Raw genomic sequence first — 21,926 nt, forward strand, 5'->3', positions numbered from 1 at the left:
GTAGTATTTTGGTCTTTATCGATTTTCTTTATAGTGTTGACCATAGTCTTAAGAGTTTTATTATTTTTAACATTGTAATGAAAATTAAAGTACTTTTGCTCTGATGAGGAAATTGGACCCTTTGTATTTGTCATAGTAGCCTATTACTGATTTTCATCCCTAACCATAAAGTAGGCTCTCTTCCCTTGTTGCTTTCTTTGGACTGTATTCTACCAGCAAAATGAACATTTGGGGGGCATTTTCTTAGAATAGTTAAACTAATGGAAACTTGGTGATTTGGATATGGATACATTAGCATCCTTTGGTTCTTACTCCTCAAGTTTATTTCCTTTAAAATGAGATGTGATATGGACTTTCCTTAAAACAAAGAAAAGGTTTTGACGGATCAGTTTGTTATCTATATTAAACCTTCTGAAACAAATGTAGATTTCTGCATAAGATTTTTTTTTAATTTAAGCAATATGTTGTGTATGCTTCTAGACATTTCTACACACTCAAGAATATATATATATATATGTATATATATATACTATGTATGTGAGCTGTATGTCTTTTATTCATATGAATGGATTTGTTACCAGATATACAGTTCTGCAACTTTTTTCTTGCTAATACAGTATTTTTCTATGTCAGTTCCTACAGATTTCTCATTCTTTTTCACAAGTGCTCAGTGTTTTTTTATGTAACTTAATAACCATTTATTCATAAACATCTGGGTATTATAGTTTTTAAATATTGCAGATGGTGGTGCTGTTGTTAAGCATATTTATATATCTTTGCTACTTTTGTTAATACATCTATAGGAATAAATTCCTAAAAGTGAAATTGCTGGATGTCAGAGGGTCCACATCTAAAATTCTGATAGCTACTGCCAAATTGTTAAAAAATTGTGAGCCATTTTATACTTTTATTAAGAATTGAGATCTCCTAATTCCCTACATTTTTACTAGTGTTATATATCTTCTTTCTTTGTTTCTGTTTCTTTCTTTGTTCCTCTCTTTCTCTCTGTATCTCTCTCTTGTGGTTTAATTTTCTAATTTCTGATCGCAGTCCTCATGTTTGTTTTATCTAAAAAATTTCCCTATTTTCCAGGGAGCCATAGGACCTGCTCATTAATTGCTTCCAAAGCTTTGGTGAACTATATGAAACACAGGTATAAAGTTACTTTCTGAAAGAGTACTCAGGCATAATTTAAAAATGCAAATTTTGAAATATTCTATTAATTTCTTTTTTTAAAAGTTGATTTTTAAAATATCAAATATTCAGGCAGTATCTACTCCATTCTGAAAGGAGATTAACATGTCTTCCACCATACGATTTTCATGAGTTATTTTATTTTTACACTGTCATGGTTTTATAACATTTATATTCTGTTTTATGACCCTATTTCTCATAGTTGTTTAACTATATATTTAGATTTGGTGTTTACTAATCTTTCATATTATGTAGCCTCTTAATTTGTGAGTTCCTGAACTTGGCTCACCTCTTAGGTGACTGATAACAGTATTTTGATATGAATTTACTCCGCACACCAAAGAAAAAGGAGTTCCCAGGTGCTTGTATTTTTGAGACTACTGTATATTGTATTTATAAATGAATGTAGCCATATATAAAATTACTGAATCAGTTTTTTTTTTTCCCCTCAAAATTTTAAGTCTGCTATTCCAGTGTTTTCTGGCTTTGAATACTGCCAGAGCTTAACTAAAATATTTCCCATTGTAAGTAAATGACTTCCTTTTTCTGCCTAGATTGTCATAAGGTTATTGTATTATGCTTAAACCTCTGTGATTTCACCAGGATATTTCTTCGGAGTTTATTAATCTATGTTAGTTTTCCTGGAAAACAATGAGTGCTTTGTATCTATTAGGTGTTCCTCTTCCTTCTCCCTTTCTCCTTGCCTTTGTCCTCATCTTCCTCCTCTTTTTCCAGTTTTCTTCTTCTATATCCTTGAATACTTCCTTTTCTATTCTGCTTTCTTCTCAGATATTTAGTCTCCATGTATTGGATCTCCCTTATTTGTATTCTTTATATCTAATTCTTTTCATTTTTCCTTTTGCTGTGCATTGTTTCTTCCTTAAGACCATCCTCCAGGTTATTATTTTTTCTGTGTCTGGCTGCTTCTGATGTGGTTTTCATGGTTTCATCATTATTTAGTTTCTTCTGCTCTTCTAATTCAGTTTTGAATCTCTTGCTGTTGTATCACTTTGTTTATTTAAAGAGTTCAGGTTCTCATTAATTTATTTGAAAATATGAAGGAGATAGGACTAAATTTTTATTCTCTTTCCATTTTTGTAGAAACTTCTTAGTAGGTTCTCTTTGGGATCCTTTATGCTTATTATTCCTATTTGAATGGGGCTTGCTGTTTTTTGAAAATCATGGGGATAGGGAGAGGAAGTGAGCCTCAACAGTCATCTTCTTCAAACCATTTAGTTGTCTCAGACTGCTTTCTTATCAAATCTCTACCGTAGGAGCACATATCCCCTTAAGGTAGACACATTACCTAGGGAAGAGGTAGGAGTAACTTAGGGTGAAGCCTTCTCTAGGCCATATTTCTTTTATTTGGAGACTTAGTTGATCCTGGTCAGTGACTGCAAAGTTTATTACTATTTCTTTAACCATAACCCTATCTCATGTTCAAGTAATTTCTCTCTGTCAGGAGTCTAAATCTAGAGAAAATATAGATATTCCATCTCTCAGGTTCTTTGAAAGTTCCTATTTTAATTGAAAAGTGTCGTCATTAAGTGTGTTTATAATGGAGGAGGGGAAGCTACCTAACTATTTAATCATCTTATGGTATTTCCCTTACTTTTTTCTCAACTTCTGATATTCCCAAATCTTTTGATTAAATTATTTTATTTGGTTAGATATGAAAAGATACTGCTCTTGCTTTTGTGGCTTTAGTTGTATTTGAAGACAAAGGCATGAGTTCAAATAATTCAGCAGAATTATATCTGCATATATTAAAGTTATATTGGTAGAGTACCACATTATCATATACTTTAAAAAAATCATAGTTTGCTCATGAGATTATGATCGCTACAGATGAGAATCTTTTTAGTTGAAGATCCTGAGTTTAAAAAGCCCAGCACCTGAAGTACCAGTCACAAGGTCTTCATGGCCAAATGTGACTTTAATTTTTGGAATAAGATCCGTGAGTTCTTCTTTTTCCTTTCACAGGACAAGCAGGAGGACATGAAGACTATTTTGGAGGGCATAGATCCGGCCAAGCATCAGGTGAGGGTGGCCTTTGATGCTTGTAAGCTACTACTAAAGAGTAGATGTTATAGGAAACAAGAACTCTGGATATCTGAATTGCAGCCAAGAAGTTCCAGGACCCCTGCTGGGTGACAAAGGAAATCCTCTTCATTGAAAAACATTATGAAGTTCCAATAAAAAGAGATTTACATTACTAGTAGTTTGCTTCCTTAGTATTCTTTTTAAGTGGTATTCCTAAGAAACCTCTTAGGTGAAAAATAGATTTTTTTACTCAAATAGTTCTTTTGCATTCCCCTTAACAGGAGAGTTAAGGTACCCCAGAAAGTCTGAATTATAAAGTCCTTCGCATTCAACTTTGTTCATCAACGACCTGAAACTCAGATTTAGGGTAATACTTTGGATTATTTTTTACATAATCCTCAAATAAACAGAAAAAAGTTTAGTGAAATATTTATTATATTGTTCATGCCCTAATTTCTATAAAGTTAAAATTTTCTTCTTAAAATTGTCCCCTGTAGTTTCATTCTGAAATTTCTTTTTAAAAAGGTGAATACTTGTTTATAAGCAAAGATTACTTTTAAAAAAAAAGTGTGGAATTTGTTCCTGATGGTTTTAAAAGTCAAGCAAATTTAATATCTATTGTAATCCAGAGAAATTTGTTTAAACTCAGGTGTAAGTACTTAATTTTTAAGTTAGGAATAAATTATGATTGTAGTACAATTAACATAGGGCATCTAAAATTTTCAGTATCAAGCCTCTCTTAATCATAATGCTTACTAAATATCCTCATTATTGGCTTGTTGAATGAAAACTTGTTACATTCATTCTATTTGAACAAAGTAAATAAATTTATTTCACAAAATATTATGTGGAAAGTTCCAATAAAAAGAGATTTATATTAATAATAGTTTGCTTCCTTAGTATTCTTTAAGACACCTCTTAGGTGAAAAATAGATTTTCTTACTCAAATAGTTCTTTTGCATTCCCCTTAACAGGAGAGTTAAGATACCCAAATAAGATCCTCCAACTTTTACTTGGTTTGCATAATATCTCAAGCTCTCATCAAGAATGTAAAGCTGAGTGTTATCTCAGATATAATATTCTCTCTCAGATTTGTTAAAGGAAATGTGATTATAAATCTCTTGCTACAAATAAATCTCAAATATTGGAACATTTTTTAAAAATGGGGTTTGCAGCCCACTTTTGGAGTTCAGATCTGAAATAGGCAGTCTACATTTTAAACAATATCCCAGGAGATTCTGACGACAAATCCTCCATATTCTACACTTTAGTCATCGCTGGTCTGTAGATGCATCATTGTTGAGTTCTGTTCTTTTTCCATCTTTGCTTTAAAATTGATCATTTTTCCTCCATCCATACTGAATAAGCTTGTTTTTTCTCTTTGTTACTTATGATTTTTAGAAACTGAGCTAAACACAAGCCCTGGAACAGGACCTCAGTCTTTTATCCATCTCACTTCTCCTGAGGGATATGAATCTGATCAGTAACAGTAGATCACTAAGGCAATGATTAATATACAGTGGTAGGTTCAAAGAACATATCCCCAGGGAGAGTACCAGAATCCTCCAGTACATATATAATATAAAAAGAGCTCCCTCCCTTCTCCTGTGATGCTGATCCTCCTAGACAATGTCCTTCTCTGACTCCAAGAAACACTGCCTCTGTGATATAGTTACAGTGCTTAGATACATATCTTGGGTGCCCATGACTGCAGTTTTAAAGGAAATCAACTTATTTTTTTAAAAATCAACTTAATTTAAAACTAAATTTTGTTTTCTAAAGCCAAGTAGAAAGAAACTACACCTTTTTCCTCATAGTGCTTATTCATCAAAACTAGAACCTTTTGGTCATGGATAGGATTTTAAGGGACCTATAAGCTCTGAGTACCCCTTTATCAAGATACTTCAACCATTAGTGATTAGCTTACATTAATAAACTTTAAACATGATCTCCCACTTTTTAAATGTTAACTTTTTATAAAGGAATAACATAAATATGCATAGTTTTAAATTTTACTACTCAAAGCTGGGAAACTATCCATTTTTTCCTGATCTAAAACTATCTGGGAAATATGCAAAACTCTTAATACATTTTTTAAAGGCCAGGTTCTCTCTTTCTAGGTGAAAGTATGTTGAATGAATCCTTTTCAGCTATCTCAAGGTTGTTTAAATATAAGTACAAAATGACTCCCAGTCAAGAAGGTAAAGTCAGTGTTAGTATGAAACCTCTCATCTACATCATTTCACGTACATAGATATAATAAAAAAGGGAAAAATAAAAAAGGAAACTAAAAATATGTAGCTATATTCAGAAACAAGATTAAAGAACTCTGTGATTAGAAATGAAACAGATCTACAGCTGAAACTATAGGCCCAAGGAGAATTAAGACTAGAAAACAATGGGCTGTGGCGGCTGGGATTTCAACATCAACAGGGAAATAGGGACTGAATGCATCTCAAATAGAGCAGACCAATAGATGTAGTCTACTTAGTTGAAGCAAGGAACTTGGCACCTTATTGCCACACCTGTGAACCAAGCTGGAAAAAAAAGCTCCAAGAAACTTCCCAGGGTTGCAGTTAGGAATTAGCAAATTGTTCTTGGTAGAGGGAAGTTGAAAAGACAACAGTGCAAACTAACAACTTGGAGGACACCAAACTCCACAGGACCAGAAGCTTTAGTTGCCAGTGAAAGATCTTCTGAAATGGACTTGAAGGGGCCAGACTGAGGCAACTTTCAAATCATCTGATGAAAAGGTGTAAGTTTGTGGATGGAAATGAAAGAACAAACAACTCCCATGCAGAATGATCTTTTTCAAATAAAAAAATTACAAAATTCAGGAGCAAATCTACATCCAGAGATAGTCAAAATACAAGCAAACAAAAAGCAAAACAGGAGAATACAGGTCCAATGAAATTGAAATAAAAGATTTTAATCTTGAAAGTTTTAAATGCTTATTTTAAACTATGACCGATAGCCATAAAACAATGAGACAATGAAGCAAAAACTGATAATTATATAAGTTAAGAATAGATGAATATGAAACAAAATATTTAAACTTAGGGGGAAAAAAGGTGGAAATAAAAACAGTAATGTAGGATAAACAGTGTGTTGGATACAATTAGTGATTAAAATGGTAAGAAAAAGCAATACAGCACAAACATAAAGAAATGGAAGATATGAAAGAAATTGAGAGAAAGGAGATAGATTGAGAAGTTCCACACATCTATTTGAAGTTACTGAAAGGATAGAAACAGAAGGCAGAGGCAATGTTTGAAGAAATAATGGTGGAGGATTTTCTAGAATTGAAGCAAGACATGAATCGAGTGGAAAAATTAATCACTAAGCAGAGCAAATGAAACTGAAGAATTGTAAGAATAAAGAAAATTATCTTAGAAGCTACTGGAAGAAAAAAATGCATTACTTACAAATGAACAACAATCAAATTTTTGATGGCAGATTCTTATCAATAATACTAATCATTTTAGACAATAGGGAGTAATGTCCTCAAAATACCAAGAGAAAATATTACAATATAGAACTCTGTACTCAACTACCATTCCAGAGAAAGCAAAATAAGCATATGTTCAGATCTACAAAGAATAAAAGAGCTTACCACCTCAGACCCTTGCCAAAAGAACTACCAAAAGATACGTACATCAATGAGAGAAATATACCCGGGAGGAAGGCGTGGGATGCAAGAAGCTACGGTAAGCAAAGAAATTAGTGAAACATACTATATATATAAATTTTTTAATATAAAACTTAAATTTTTATGCTTATAACCAAAGCAATACTAAAACTTTGTAGATAGCAATAGCATATGAAATTCAGAAGGATGTGTTAGAAGGTTTAAAAACCATGCTTAGAGTCCCTGTGTTGTTCAGGAAAGGAAGACCAAGTACTGAATAACTTTAAAGATTTTAGAAAAACGTATCAGTAATCAGGACAAATATTAACCTATTGAACTCAGTTGTTAAAAGGCAAAGACTTGAATTAGGTTAAAAGTCAAAATCTAGCAGATTTTGGTTTTAGGAGATAAAGCAAAATGACAGGGAGGGGTTGACAAAGTGATAGAAAAAGTTAATGTAAGCCAATATTAATATAAGATAAAATGAAATTTTAAGCCAAAAGCATTTTTAGAGATGATTGAATGCTCTTTCAAATGATACAACAGTTGCTAATCAGTAACTAACAATCTACTCTCCAAATAAAATAGAAAATTACAAGAAAAGTAATCATGTCTACATTTGTAGTGATAAGATTTTTTTCCATATACTTCACTATGAAACTGATAGCTCAAACAAATAAAAGAATTTGAAAAAATCAAGTTCACTCTTAGAGAGCTAGCATTCTGTTTCCAGTAAATATGCCAATACGTGGAACATGTATAAAAACTGTCCATGTTTTAGGCCACAAAAAAATCTTTAAAACTTAATCATATGGAGTACATTTTTTGATCTCTATTGCTTTAAAATGACAAATCAACAAAAAAAATTTTTTTTAATTCCATCCATCTAGAAAATGAAGAATACTTTTACATAATTCTTGGGTTCAAGAGACAATCATAGTAAAAATTACAAAGTAGAAATTGTCACAAAAACTACACATTAAAACAGGTTACAGTTAAAGTGCTATCTTTATTTCCTTAGAAGGAAAATTTTATATATTTATGTAAAGTGAAAGTAAATGAAGCTAATAAAAGAATAACAGCACAAAGAAGGAAGGAAATGGTAAAGATAAAAGCAAAAGTGAATAGAAAATTTCAAAAGTATAAAATAGGGATGAAAAGCAAAATTAAGAGGTGATTAAAAAGAAAAACTACTGAAATAGGAAAGTCAGACTTTCAAAAAGGGGAAGGGAACAGGTAAATAACAGAAACAAAGGGAATTAAAACTATTTGATGCAGTAGAGGTAATTAAAATTTGTAAGGCAATTATATGAACAGTCAATAAATATGAATACTTAGATGAAATAAATACTGATTTTTCTATATATAAATTATTAAATTGACTCAAGAAACCTCAATAGAACAATAACTATATTACAAGTTGAATCAGTAGTTTAAAGATATCCATCCAATGACGGTAAAAGGACCATGTGGATTTATAGGTGAGTTTTATCAAATGTTCAAGGAATAGATAATCCCTATATTATCTTAGCTGTTTGCAAGGACAGAGAAAGAAAAAAAATGTTAGACTGTATAATACTTAAATTTGTATCTATGGAAAATAAGTCTGTGTTTATGAAGGAAAAAAAAGATATCCAAAAATTTTATTGACCTTGAACAAACATTGACCATACTGATAAACCCAAATTCATAAGTAGTATACACAAATTTGATTCCTGTTTTAAGAGAAGGATTTAGTAGATATGAGACCAGTGATATATGTTGTGGGATATACATTATTGATCTTAGGATATGAAATACTATAAATGTGTTATAAAGTTGTTTTACAAACCATAGTGTCAGAATTATATTGTTCAAAATCAAAGGAATGTATGTGTGTTTATTTACAGGGATGAAATTAAAGCTTTTAACACTTTGTTTCATAAATCTATTAGTATGTTGAATTTTGAAATCTGACTTGGGGTGAGGATCACGGGACTCTACTTTGTGATTTCTTACCTTTTAACAGCTATTGTATTACTATTTTTAAATATAGAGAACTAACAGTTACTAAACTTTAAAGGTTTGTTGTAAAGCAGGGCTTTCAAAATCTTTGGTCTTTGCCATTACTCATGGGACCTAGTTTTGTTGATGGGTGTCCCTCCCATGCTTAAGAAATAAAGAAAGAGTGGGGGTGAGGATTTAATAATATCTATCACTGTTGAACCACTGTGTTGTATGTTTGAAACCAATATAAGATTATATAACAATGATACTTCAATAAAAACATGAAAATAAAAAACAAGAAAGAAAAAGGAAAGAAAGGACAAGTGACATTAGTATTGCCTATCCATGTCACTAATAATGTACAGTTGACCCTTGAACAATGTGGGGGTTAACGGTGCCAACCCCTACACAATTGAAAATCCACGTGTAACTTTTGACTCCCCAAAAACTTCACTACTAATGGCCTATGTCAACTGGAAGCCTTACCACAACATAAACAGTTAACACATATTTTGTATGTTATGCATTATATACTGTAATCTGGCAATAAGCTAGAGAAAAGAAAATGTTTTTCACATTGTCACAAATCTCCAAAAGATTGCCCAAAATATTTATTGAAAGAAATGTGTAAGTGGACCTAATGCAGTTCAAGCCCATGTTGTTCAAGGGTCAACTTGTATTATCAAATGCAGATAATGAATGTCTTAACTCTCTAAGTTTAGCTACTACTCTTAATTTCTTGTTAAATTAACTTTTCTTTATCTTATTTACCTAGTAGAAAATTGAAACTTGAAACCTCAATATTATGAGAGGGAAGATTTGAGAGGTCAGTTATGCTTAGGTTCCTTCTTGGTATACAGTATTCTAGCACTTCATTGTTTGAGACATTAGGTTTATAATGGTAAGCAAAAATAGAGATTACAGCTGTTCTTATGGAGTTCACAGTTTAATGTCAGAGTCATGTTAGCCAAATAACTACACAAACCAATATATGATTGAAACTTACAACAAGCAGTTCATATGACTGTGTCATATACATGGACCCTGACTTACAATGGCTTGACTTAAATTTTTTGACATTATGATGGCGTGAAAGCAACATGCATTCAGCAGAAACTGTACTTCAAATTTTGAATTTTGATCTTTTCCTAGGCTAGTGATACACAGTAAGATACTCTCAAGATGCTGGGCAGCTCCTAGCCAGCCATGCAATTAAACAGCCAATATACTTACAATCATTCTGTTCCCATTCAACCGTTCTGTTTTTCACTTTCAGTACAGTATTCAGTAAATTACATGAGATGTTCAACACTATATTATAAAATAGGCTTTGTGTTAGGTGATTTTTGCCCAAGTGTACGCTCATATAAGGGTTCTGAGCACATTTAAAATAGGTTGGGCTAAGCTATGATGTTCAGTAGGTTAAGTATATTAAATGAATTGTTTTTGACTTTATGTATTTTAATCTTACTGTGGGTTTATCAGGACGTAACGTCACCATTAAGTCAAGGAAGATGTGTTATAAAAAGAGTGATTGGTCAGGAACCTCAGGGAGATCTTCCTTGAGGAAATAACACTTGACTTGGGATGTGAGGGGTGAGAAGAGCTAATAGAAGTGTTACAGAGAAAAAAGCTTGACCAAAAAAGCCCTGAGATAGGAAGGGAAATAGTAAGTTGCCAAAGGAGCAATTTATTTCCAGTGTGTAGTTGATTGTAATGATAATTCAGAAATAAGTCAGATGGAAAAACTGGACAGACAACTTTCTAAGTCTTTTGAGTAATATATTCATGGTGTATATTCTGATTGTGTGGAGTAAATTGGTGGAATGTTAGATTTATCTACATTTGAGTGTAAGTTTTCCATTCTAAAGCCAAACTATTTTGGCATTGTCTATACTTACTCATTCTTCCACACCTTAAGAGTTAATAAAGATTATTATCTGATCAATATGCATAACAATTGAAAGTAAAAGTATAAACTACTTTTTATAGGAGGTTGAGAAATTCTGCAGTATTTCTGTGAGAAATTCCTGTCACTGCAGTCCAGTTTAAAGTTTCTATTAGATTGACAATCTACTCTTATTTCTTATTGGTAGTTTGCCTGAGTTGTCGATCAGATAGAGTCATGTAAATAGACTAAATTGTATCCTGTTGACAGAGTGCACTATTACTCAGTTGACTCTATGGTAGCTAAAGGATTCTGAGTTAGAAGAGTAGAGCTGAACTAAAGACTGATTTAATCACTATTCCTTATCAAATTTTTCTCAGTAACAAGAGAACCAGAACAATAGATATCAATCTTTGCATACATAATGAAAGAGGGGATAGGTGAGGGAACTCTTTTAGAAGTGATAAATCAGTTACATTTTAATACTTAGGTGAATGTAATAACAGTTCACAGTTCTCCCAATAGACAGAGCTACTTACCATACAAGCAAGCCCATTTTAGTGGCATTTGTTACTAGGATGGTTGGAAGCTGTTTTATCATTCATTCATTCTTGCTGGCAAACTTCCTAGAAGAATAACAATCTTCCTGCTAATATAAAACTGCATCTTTTGCATTTGACTATTCATATATTTAATTTCTACTCTAAAAAAGACCTGCTCATTGGTGTATTTTTTCCTTTTTCATTTATGCTACTGAAATACCTTAGTGTTTTTCTTCAGGGATTGGTTGCTAGCCTATGATAGAGTTCTGACTGGCTTCTGATATAATTAAGATCCTCCTAATCACCTCACAAGACTAAGGTTCCTTTTTCACAGTTCAGATGAATAGTTAGGAAAGCATCTTTTTCTAACCTTCAGATTAGAAAAATGTAGCTGTTTCTCTTTGAAGATCAAACTGTTCATAGTATTATCTTTAATGATTATCATTTGGTATACAAAACTGAACTTGCCTTCAAAAAGTTATACCATTTAGTGTGGACTGAAATCACTCTTGCATTTTGGAGGAATTGAGGTAGGTAGTATAAGTAACTACATTAAGTAAGTATTTCTCATGTCATTTGTAGTAAGTGCTTAAAATACATAGTTAATGAATTGGTACTGATGGATCATATTTTGTTCTTCAATAGGAACATGAATCTGAAGGTGGAAGAACACCTCTGATGAAAGCTGCAAGAGCTGGTCATTTGTGCACTGTACAGTTCCTTATTAGCAAAGGTAAAGAAAGTACAAGTGATCATTTCCAAGAAGCTATAATTTCTGGGAAAATCTGAACTGTTGGAATTTATGTTGAAGTTACAAGTACTGTATTCTAGTCTTTTGTTGCTGTGTTTTATTTATTGCATAGAGTTCATGAAGTACTTCTGGGATTTTTCTTTATTAGTTTTGAATTTGAAGTTTTTATCAACCAAACAGCATGTGGTTGCTCCCAAAAGTTGAAAAACCCAAATGTAAACTGTCCAGCTATATTTAATAGATAGAGTATTGTTCAGCGTTCTGGCAGGTCTGCTGGAAAGGAGGGTTCAAGAGAGCAAGTCTACTCTAATTGTTTGTTGCACAGTTGAATTAAATGAGTATACAGGGGGGTTATTTATTATTTTTATGATCCTGTAGAGATTCTAATATTAGAATATATTCAGGCAAGGAAGTTCAAATGATGGACAAAGAGGTAGTTCAAGGCTAATTACTATAGAAAAGTAAAACACTAAAGCCATATTAGGTTAAGCTGTATGAAATTGTCATTTTACACATAAAAAGTGGTATTGTCAGTAATTTCATTTGTTTCAGCCTAACGTTGTGTATAGTGTTAGAGGTACTCTGTAATCTGATGAAAGGTTATCTGCATTCCAGTTGAATTCTGACATTTTGTGCCATTAAGAATACAGTGTAAAATTTTATCATTTTAAATACACTTGTTTTCTTCTTTAATTGGATAAAACTTAAATTGGATTCATAGCACATATTTGCTACCAAGTAAGGCATGTGTTTACATGATGTTTTAACATAGTCTGTATAAAAGCTATTTACCTCAAGCACACAGAAGTCATAAAAGGATGGGTAACCTTTAGAATTCTTTCATGTTCCTTTACTAAAGAGGTTACCTAATCATACCCAGCAATGACTCTGCTAAGCATATAGTCAGGCTTGTCAGGAGTAGTAGGAACATCCTGATTTCAGCCTTTCTAGGCTGTAGTAACTGCTAAACAACCCCACCATCTAAATTTATTATTAACAACTTTAAAAATATTAATGTTGCTACTGTAAGGACCTTTATCAGTGTGCCTTGCCCTTTCTAAAAGGTTACTTCTGTGCAAATTAGGATTGGGTTCAGCTGGATTATTTCTGAAAAATAGTAGTTTCACTCATAAATTGATTTTTCACTTCATAAAATAGTCTGGAATTAAGGAAGAATGAATATTGCTATCATCTTAACTACTACTTGAGATTTATGGAAGTTACAAAGGTAGTTGAACTAAAAACTTTTTCCTAAAAGTTTAAAACTAAAAATAGAAAATAACTATTTTTCCAGGGGTCAAAAATAATTTACCATAAAAGAGGCTAAGAAAAGTTTTGCAGCTAGATTTTTTTCAGGTTATGATAAACAAAGCTTTAGAAAAACTTATAAATAGCCTTTCATATAACATAGTTTGGTATTCTTACGTCTTCTTTCCATATCCAGGTCCGTCTGACTCTTAAAATACACTATATAAAGAATTACATTTCTCCTGATTACTGTTTAAAAAAAATCTGTTTCTCTACTTTGAGACCTGGCTATATTGCCATACTCTGAAAGTAGATCAAAAATGTCTTTGAAACATTTTGACTTACATACAATTGTATTATTTGATGCTTACATTAACCTGTATATATTTATTAATCTTAGTCTTCTAGATTTTCCATTTTAAAAGTGATATTGAATGAACGAACTACAACTACGCGCAACAGTGTGGATGAATCTCACAAATATTATATTGAGCGAAAGAAGCCAGACACAAAAGAGTACACTGTATGATTTCATTCATAAAAAGTTCCAAAAATGAAAAACAGTTTGGAAGTCAGGATAGTAGTTACTACTGGAGGGGTGGGTAGTGACTGAAAGGGGGCACAAGGTGGGACTCCTGGTATGTGGATAATACTCTGTTTCTTGATCTGGGTGCTGGTTACACAGGTGTGTTCACTTTGTGAAAATTTTTCAACTATACACTTCTGATTTGTGCACTTTTTTTTGTATCTATGTTGTACTTCAAAAAAAATCTTTAATACTATCTGTGAACTGGCTTGATTCCAACTGTTACTAAGATTGCTGTTTATTTTTCTTTGAAGGTGCCAATGTGAATAGGGCTACCGCCAATAACGATCATACAGTAGTATCACTGGCATGTGCAGGAGGTCACCTGGCAGTTGTTGAACTCCTCCTGGCTCATGGGGCTGACCCTACTCACCGACTCAAGGTATTCTACTTAAAAATAAGTAATACATATATTATTAAGATACACTAAAAACTTATCTGATCTCTTAGTGCTTAATGTTTTTTACTGTTAAAATGAGTTTTGTTTTTATATAAGCTGCTAAGAAACTGAATGTATATAGTTATATTATAAGAAGAAACTTAGAAATAATTAGTTATGGTGTCAATTTTTCCCAGGATGGCTCAACAATGCTCATTGAAGCTGCAAAAGGTGGCCATACCAATGTTGTTTCTTATCTATTGGATTATCCAAACAACGTTCTGTCAGTCCCTACTACAGATGTGTCTCAGCTCACCCCACCTTCTCAAGATCAATCTCAGGTAAAGTAAAACAGAGCTGACTTATAAGTATTCTTGAGGTTGGTTGGTTTTTATTTAAAATTGGTTCTAAGCAAAGTGGGTTGGTTTCTCTTTTTATTACATATTGAGATAAACATGATCCTAAATTCCTTAAGATTTATTTTCTTCAAAAGTACATGGAAATTTTTTTATTGTCTTATTTACAGAAAATCATGTTTTTAAAAAACCACTTAATACCAGATATAAATATAAATATTCCATGTTGTCATCTTACTGTAACTAGGTCTTTAGGGTTGTTTGCTTTTTAAAGAACACATTAAGCGTGATCTAGAACCAGGAGAAAAGGTTTCCCTTAATACCTCCCAAGACAGTATTAATTCTCCTAGAGATACCTACTTTTTTCACCAGGAAAGTTAGGTTAACTAGAGTACGTGCAGCAAAAATTCGTGAAAGTAATTTTTATACCTACCTAAAAATATGGAGAGAATATAGAGAGCATACTAAGTATAGAAGGTCAGTAAAATCTGAAGTTCTTTTCTATAAAGTTGTCCTGAGAACTGCTAAAATACCCCAATTCAGGAAATATGTTGGACTTTTTTTTTCTTTTGACTCATACAGAATTTTAAACAAGGATAAATTGGCCAGTGATTATGTGACTTGTACTCCTACCTGTAATTGGAACCAGCAAGTCGTTCTTAACAAGAAAGTAATATTAATTTCATTTATCTTAATTCATTGACTACTTGTAGATTGCCTTGAATAGGAGTTAGAACTTGTATTAGATCTTGTTGATACATACTCATTGTTCAGAATAGAGGTCAAGTTGAAAATTCTTTAAAAACCAATTTTTAAATATTTTAAATATTCTCAGATACTATTCCTTGGTGAAGGTTTTTGTTTAAGAAAAAAGAAAATGAATCTGGTAGTATATGAGGAAAGTCTAAAACAGGATCTCTGTTTCATTTATGTGGTTTTGTTTTATTCTTTGGTCTGAGATTATTTTTTTCTGAGTTAACTTTTTAGGTTCCACGTGTACCAATGCATACACTTGCCATGGTTGTACCTCCCCAGGAACCTGACAGAACTTCACAGGAGAATTCTGCCACCGTTTTAGGAGTACAAAAAGGTTAGTTAGTAAATTATGTTTGTTAAATTGAGTATGCTGTCACCTAATTAATGAATTCATAAAGTATACTTTAAATTTAATGGTACACAGTTACTGTGTACTCAGAATTAATTGAGGTAGGTAGTTCTGACAAATGCTAATAATTTTACAGACTATTTAAAATAGAAATGACATAAGTAACAGGGAAACTTACTCCTTATTGTCCTGTTATTGTACTGATAGGTGTAGATTTCATCTGACACAGTTGAAAATACTTAGGAAGCATACCAAATCCTTGGCTATATTAAAGTAGCAAAAATATATTGGACTTTCATTTTCCATTTGACATTTATTTAGCTAAACAGTAGTATAATATGAGGAGTGAAAATGTGTTTGCTGTCTAGTTAAGTCTTAGCATTGATTCAGTTCAGTAAGTAAGAAGCTAAGAATTACATTTAGTTTGTTTCGTGTTATGTGGAATATAGTGGATTAACACCTGTCAGTATGTGAACCTGGACAAATACCTATCAAAAAGTATATAAACAATATCCAAATGAATATGAAAAAGTAGCATACTATTATAAAAGGACTCAAGTTTGTGAGGTCTGATATTTTTCTTCTGTAAAGTGTCTTCACTTGATAATCATGTATAGTTGTCATATCTGAGCTCTGTGAAATAGAGAAAATAGGTAATATGTAAGGTATCAAAACTATAAAAACAAATTTATGAGCATATTTAATTCTGTTTATGATAATCAAGTCCTTAATTTTTGAAATCACAATGAGGTGTGTAAGTAAATATTAGTATCTTTAACACTATGATGAGGAAAAGTTGGTTAGGGGTGACTGTTGTAGCAGCAAACAGAAGCTTCTTTCAAACTATGTCCATTTTAATAATTTAGAGTATTGAGCATGTTCACCAAGAATGAATTCATTTCTAATGTTAATTTTAGGGATGAAATATCTGTACTCTATCTTAAGCTAATTCTAGCAGTTTTCCTTTGGACACCTAGCCATTCAAACTTTTCAGAAAATGAAGACTGCTATTTTTAATCTTAAATAAAAAGCCAGCTAAACATGCATTAAGGAATTTGAGCATCCCAAGCAACTGACAGCTATTAGTAAAATACTTAAACATAAATGCCTGTTTTTGTTGCTAAATGGCATTGCCAAGCTCATATTTATTTATACAGGATCAAACTATGATAATGCATTGTGTTAAGATGTCATGTTAGTAGTATAAATCATATGCATCATAGAATATTATGTCACTATGAATTAGGAGAAATCTGTTGATGTAAAAGTACACACCGGACAGAAAAGCCTCTCATATTATATTAAATATATTACTACTTTTTTCTCCTTAAAGTGGCTTTTTCTCAAATCTTGTCATTTATGTCTCTGGAGAAGTTCCTTTGGGTGATGAAATTGCTGTTTGACCCTTTTGTGTTTGTTTCTTGTAAGACCTTAGATTATTTCTGTGTTGCATATGTGATTAGGGATGGGAGAGGGTATTCTCTAAGACTCTGTCTTCTAGCAGTCATCTTTCAAATTCTTTTAAGATTTTATTCCTGTATTAAGTTTTTTTATTATTCATATCTGCACCTTCTTAAAATATATATTCACACCCTTACATCTTACCCAGGTTTTTATGCATATCCTACTCAGATACTCTGTTCTTTCATGAGCCATGTGCACCATTTGTCCAGGCTCCATCCATTTTGAGCCATATTCTCCTTATTTAGGTAACTAATCTCACTTATCCATTGTTGGCTTTCAAGGATTTGAGGTTCTAGGAGACATCCAACAGAGGCCTCAGAATCAGTTCTATAAACAAAATGTGAAACTAGGTGAGAGTGATTTCCTCTGTTTTAAAGCATTATTTGGCTTTATTAACTATAGTTATGAACATTCAGATGGGAAAGGGTGCATAAGTAGTATCAACCCTTTGCCTTTCCAAAATCAATTTTGTGACTAAATTTGTTGATTAAAGTCATTTGTTGCATCTAACATATTTGTTGTAACTGGTTCTTTAGAGATTCTAAAAGAGAAGATTCAGCAGCATGATCATCCTTTGCAGGTTGTACAACTTAGAACTCATCCATTGCAAATCACTAAAATGATGTCAGGATAAACAAACACATCTTTTGTGTGTACCTCAAGCCATCTTGAGGAATAATTTCCTCTCTCTGAATTCCTACATCACTTTATTGGATCTTCCTTCTGACTTCAGTCACTTCTGCCCCTTCCTCTCCCCTTTGGACTTCAAGAGTAGAAGGCTGAGTGAGTCAGTCCATCCCTGGTGCCTTGTCATCATAGCTCCTCACTTTTATTTATTCCCTGTTTGTCCCTCTTCCCATTCCACTACCTCCCCTGTAGGCAACCATTCTAATGCTAATGTGCATATTCTTCTGTTCTTACAAGTTCTTATAAAATGTTAACACTTTGTATTTTTAATTTACATAAATAGTACTGTGCTGTAGATCTTTTTTTTGCTTTTTACTTTTTTCACTCAACACTGTCTTTAAGATCTATCCATGTGTCCACCTCTAGGTTGTTTTCTACCTGCAGTGCAGTGCTTCACCCTGTGTATCCTCCAATTTTACTCATCATTTCTCCTAGTGATGGGTACCTCTCAGGTTGCCTCTCATTCCTCCCACCACAGACAATGCTGGGATGAAATTACTCGTATAGTCCCCTATAGATAGATCTGCATGAGAATTTCTTGGGGATAAACTCAGGAGCAGAATTGCCTGTCAAAGGAATACATAACGTTTATCTGACAAAGTGCTACAACTCCACTCTCTAGAATGGCTACAGCAGTTTACCCTCCTACCAGCAACGCGTAAGGGTTCCTTTATTATACACCTCACCTCATTTCCATGCTTGCCAACCCTTGGCTTTATCCTTATATTTGGATTTATGCATCTTTATCTCCCCTTTTAGACTGTAAGCTTCTCAAGGGCAGGGTTTATGTTGCTCATCTTTGTAAGGTCCACTCTGTTTTGCTTGCACCAGCTGTTCAAATATTTGTTGAATAAATTAGTGAATGCCAGGCCTAAGAATATAGATTATTCTGAAGGCAAAAGAAATTTTTTTAAATTAAGAAAATTCATAAAAATTAATGTTTAAGAAGACAGACATTATGATTAAAAGAACATTTAAAAAATTAATCAAGGGTAGTATTCTAGAACGGTGGGGGAAAGACTGAAAACAGAAATGCAAAATAAGAATTAAATTAACGTGCTGTCTTATTTCAGAGTTGTTTCTTGGAATAGGCAATATGAAAATTTCTTTTTTTTTAATCAAATCCTAAAACTGTATAAATTATATGTATAATAAATAAAATTGAACATGCCCCTGGAATTTTACTACTGATATTCTCTAGTGAATTTCTATTATGTAATCATGCTTACGTGGGTTTGCATATGCCCAAAATTACATATAACTCCTTACAGTAAGAGGTTGAAGGTTGAATGTAGCACACATGCTGTATCTTTGAACACCTTTGGTTACCCTTACTGTGTTAAAGACGTTTAGCATGCCCTGTTATTTTGGGAAATTTTGAGACAGATATTTATAGACAAAAAGGAAAATGAGTCAACTGTCAGCCAATGGCTTTCATTTTTGACTGTGACAATAAGAAATACTTTATATTGAAACCCAGGACACAGTATATACCTATTTTTCCAAATACACATTCCATTAGATAATATATACCCTACTGTATTTGATGTACTATGTTACTTTCAGTTCTACCTCATCGTTTTTTTTTTAAGACCCAGTTGGGAATGCTGTTTAAACATCATTCTAGTATGCTGCTGTGCTGTGTGGTGATGTAAGAAAGCAAGGGAATTGCAGAACAATGTTTAAATTTGATTAGACAAAACCAAGTAAGGATATATGAAATCAAATCCAGATCCATATTTAGTCATGTATTTTTTTCCTTTGGCCATTGTTTTCTATTGTACAGTGAACTGATTATACACAAAACTGGTTGATAGAATTAAACTCATTTCAATAGTAAAGTAAATACTTGGCAAGTGTATGTTCAACTCATTACCTCACTGCCCATAAAAGAATAAAGACCATATCCTAAACTGTTTTGATATCATGGCTTCCTATTGCAAACTTTGTTTTATTCATGGAGGAAAAGTGAAAGGTAAGGATGTAGGATAGACACCAGACCAAAGAGATGAGATGGTGACTTTACCTATGTTCCTAAATAGCGCTTACGATGACACTCAGCACTGCCAATGAATAGGTTTATTTGTGGGAGATGTTTTAAGGAGATGGAACTCTTTCATTTTCTGGCATCTTGCACTACTTTCTTACCTACTGAAAATTCTGTTGCTAAAAGGACACTTGTCACATTATTTACTTTTACCCAAAATTGAAGGTGTTGCTTCCTCTTCTAGGAGAAATTAGGTAACATTGTTTTTCAGTCAGGTTTATTCTTGATAGTCTAGCTTGTGTTAGTGCTTTGGTGTGTATCTAGGTAATCCCACTAACTCCATGGTTACAGATAGTCAGTCATTGGCTATTTTGGGAAGAACTGCTTTTTGTGCATTACTTTAACCATCCTCTGTTTTTCCTGCTGCACATGTTCAAGTTGCTCTTAGTAATCTTGTATCTAAGCTTCTTGCATTTTATTTGTTGACAAGACAGGGCTAGTCCTATCTGCTGCTGTCCCCAAAATTCTAGTCTTATTTTAGATCATCTTAATAGTTACTAGTTTTTAAATCTGTGAATGTCCAGTGTGGTCATATAATTATCAGTCTGCTTTGTGTTGAACTCTTACCTAGTTTTCTCTTATCTTAAACATAACATTACATAGCAACTATACAGGGGTGTTTTGAAATTAATGAATGTTTAAGGGAACATTCAGAACATTTGCAGAGTTTCTAAATTTACTCTGCTGATTGTAACTGAATTTGTTGCTTAACTGAAAATTTCTTTGCTGCACTGGCAGATTTGTACATTGTTATTTGTGGCAATTAACCTTCCTTGTCTTACCTGTTGATTGTCATTAGGTACTTTGAACAAGTATCAAACCATGGATTCCTATATGATCTATGGAAATAGTTATAAAATTATTTGACAAATCTAACAGCTTTTGCACTGAAAGGATAAAGTGTTTCCCCATCATTTTGTTCAGATAGAAATATAAAATTGAATCTAGGCAATGAATTTTGCTGAAGTTTGCTTTTTATTTTGAGTCTCTTAAAGTGATTGCAGTGATTTTGGAACTGATTTTCTGACTTTGTTAAAGACAATATCTAGGGGAAAAACTATTAGACTTTTTCAGTAATAACATGTTAACAGTTGTTTGGGTTGCTTGTAATTTTGAGATCTCCTGTTCTAGCAAAAAAAGCAATTGAATCTCTGTTTCCCAGTGGTTTTGTTACCCTCTTGCAATTGAGAGCATTTTAACATCAAATGGGTGACTTGTTACTTTGGACTTGAGAATCATTTTGAATACTTTGGATGATCTTACTGTTAAAATTCTTAAGTTACATAATTTAGTCATATATGTTGACTGCAGTCCAAAAGAGTGGACTATTTTTTTACCCAATTCATTTTTATAAGCTCTTTATTATTGTTTAATTACATACCTTAAAGTTCCCTCATGTAAGTGTACAGTGTAATGAGTTTTAGCTAGCAGTCATATACCCCCAGGCAACAACTACTTTCTGTCTGTAGATTTGCCTTTTAGCTATAGATTTGATACAAATAGAATTGCACAATTGTCCTTTTGTGTCTGGCTTCTTTCACTTGCATAATGCATTCAAGGCTCATCCATGTTGTAGGATGTTTGAGTAGTATTTTGTTCCTTTTATTGCTGAGTAGTCCCACTTCTGCCTAAATAAGATGAAGCCTCAAATTTGCCTCAGAATAGTTATTGTATAGTTCCTCCATTTTTATGTCCAGATGTTAGGATTGGATTATTAATATTGATAATTATTTTGTCATGAGGGGATTAACTTAAGCGCAACTAAGAATCTTAAAATAACATGCATTTACTTCATTTTTAGCATACATTGTCAATATGAAAAATCCTATATGGGAAGTCTGATATTTCTCCTGGGTAACATTCATTGTTTCTCTCATAGACTTTTACATGAAGAGTTTATTTAAAACTCAGAATAATTGTCCTTTGTGATATAAGTTTAATATAGTGTTCATGTAAAGAAGTGTTAAAGACTTAATGGAAAATTTTAGAAGGATATGTATTGGAAAACTGTGATTTCACATT

At 32.6% G+C, this 21,926-nt stretch overlaps 1 protein-coding gene across 4 annotated transcripts in view; it reads left to right on the forward strand.

The window, feature by feature from the left end:
• ANKHD1 (ankyrin repeat and KH domain containing 1) overlaps positions 1-21,926 on the forward strand; it is a 120,797-nt gene that overhangs the window by 69,745 nt on the left and 29,126 nt on the right. For 2 of the 4 annotated variants that reach the window (XM_036896407.2, XM_036896397.2), the window contains exons 11-14: positions 11,927-12,014; positions 14,121-14,248; positions 14,443-14,586; positions 15,589-15,691. In XM_036896407.2, the coding sequence (XP_036752302.2) occupies positions 11,927-12,014; positions 14,121-14,248; positions 14,443-14,586; positions 15,589-15,691 (463 nt within the window). Of the gene's footprint in view, positions 1-3,177; positions 3,252-11,926; positions 12,015-14,120; positions 14,249-14,442; positions 14,587-15,588; positions 15,692-21,926 lie in introns of those variants that run through there. The other 2 variants (XM_036896389.2, XM_036896411.2) reach the window with 2 other exon arrangements.

The sequence above is a fragment of the Manis pentadactyla genome, chromosome 13 (assembly GCF_030020395.1).
Source record: "Manis pentadactyla isolate mManPen7 chromosome 13, mManPen7.hap1, whole genome shotgun sequence".
Classification (NCBI taxonomy): domain Eukaryota; kingdom Metazoa; phylum Chordata; class Mammalia; order Pholidota; family Manidae; genus Manis; species Manis pentadactyla.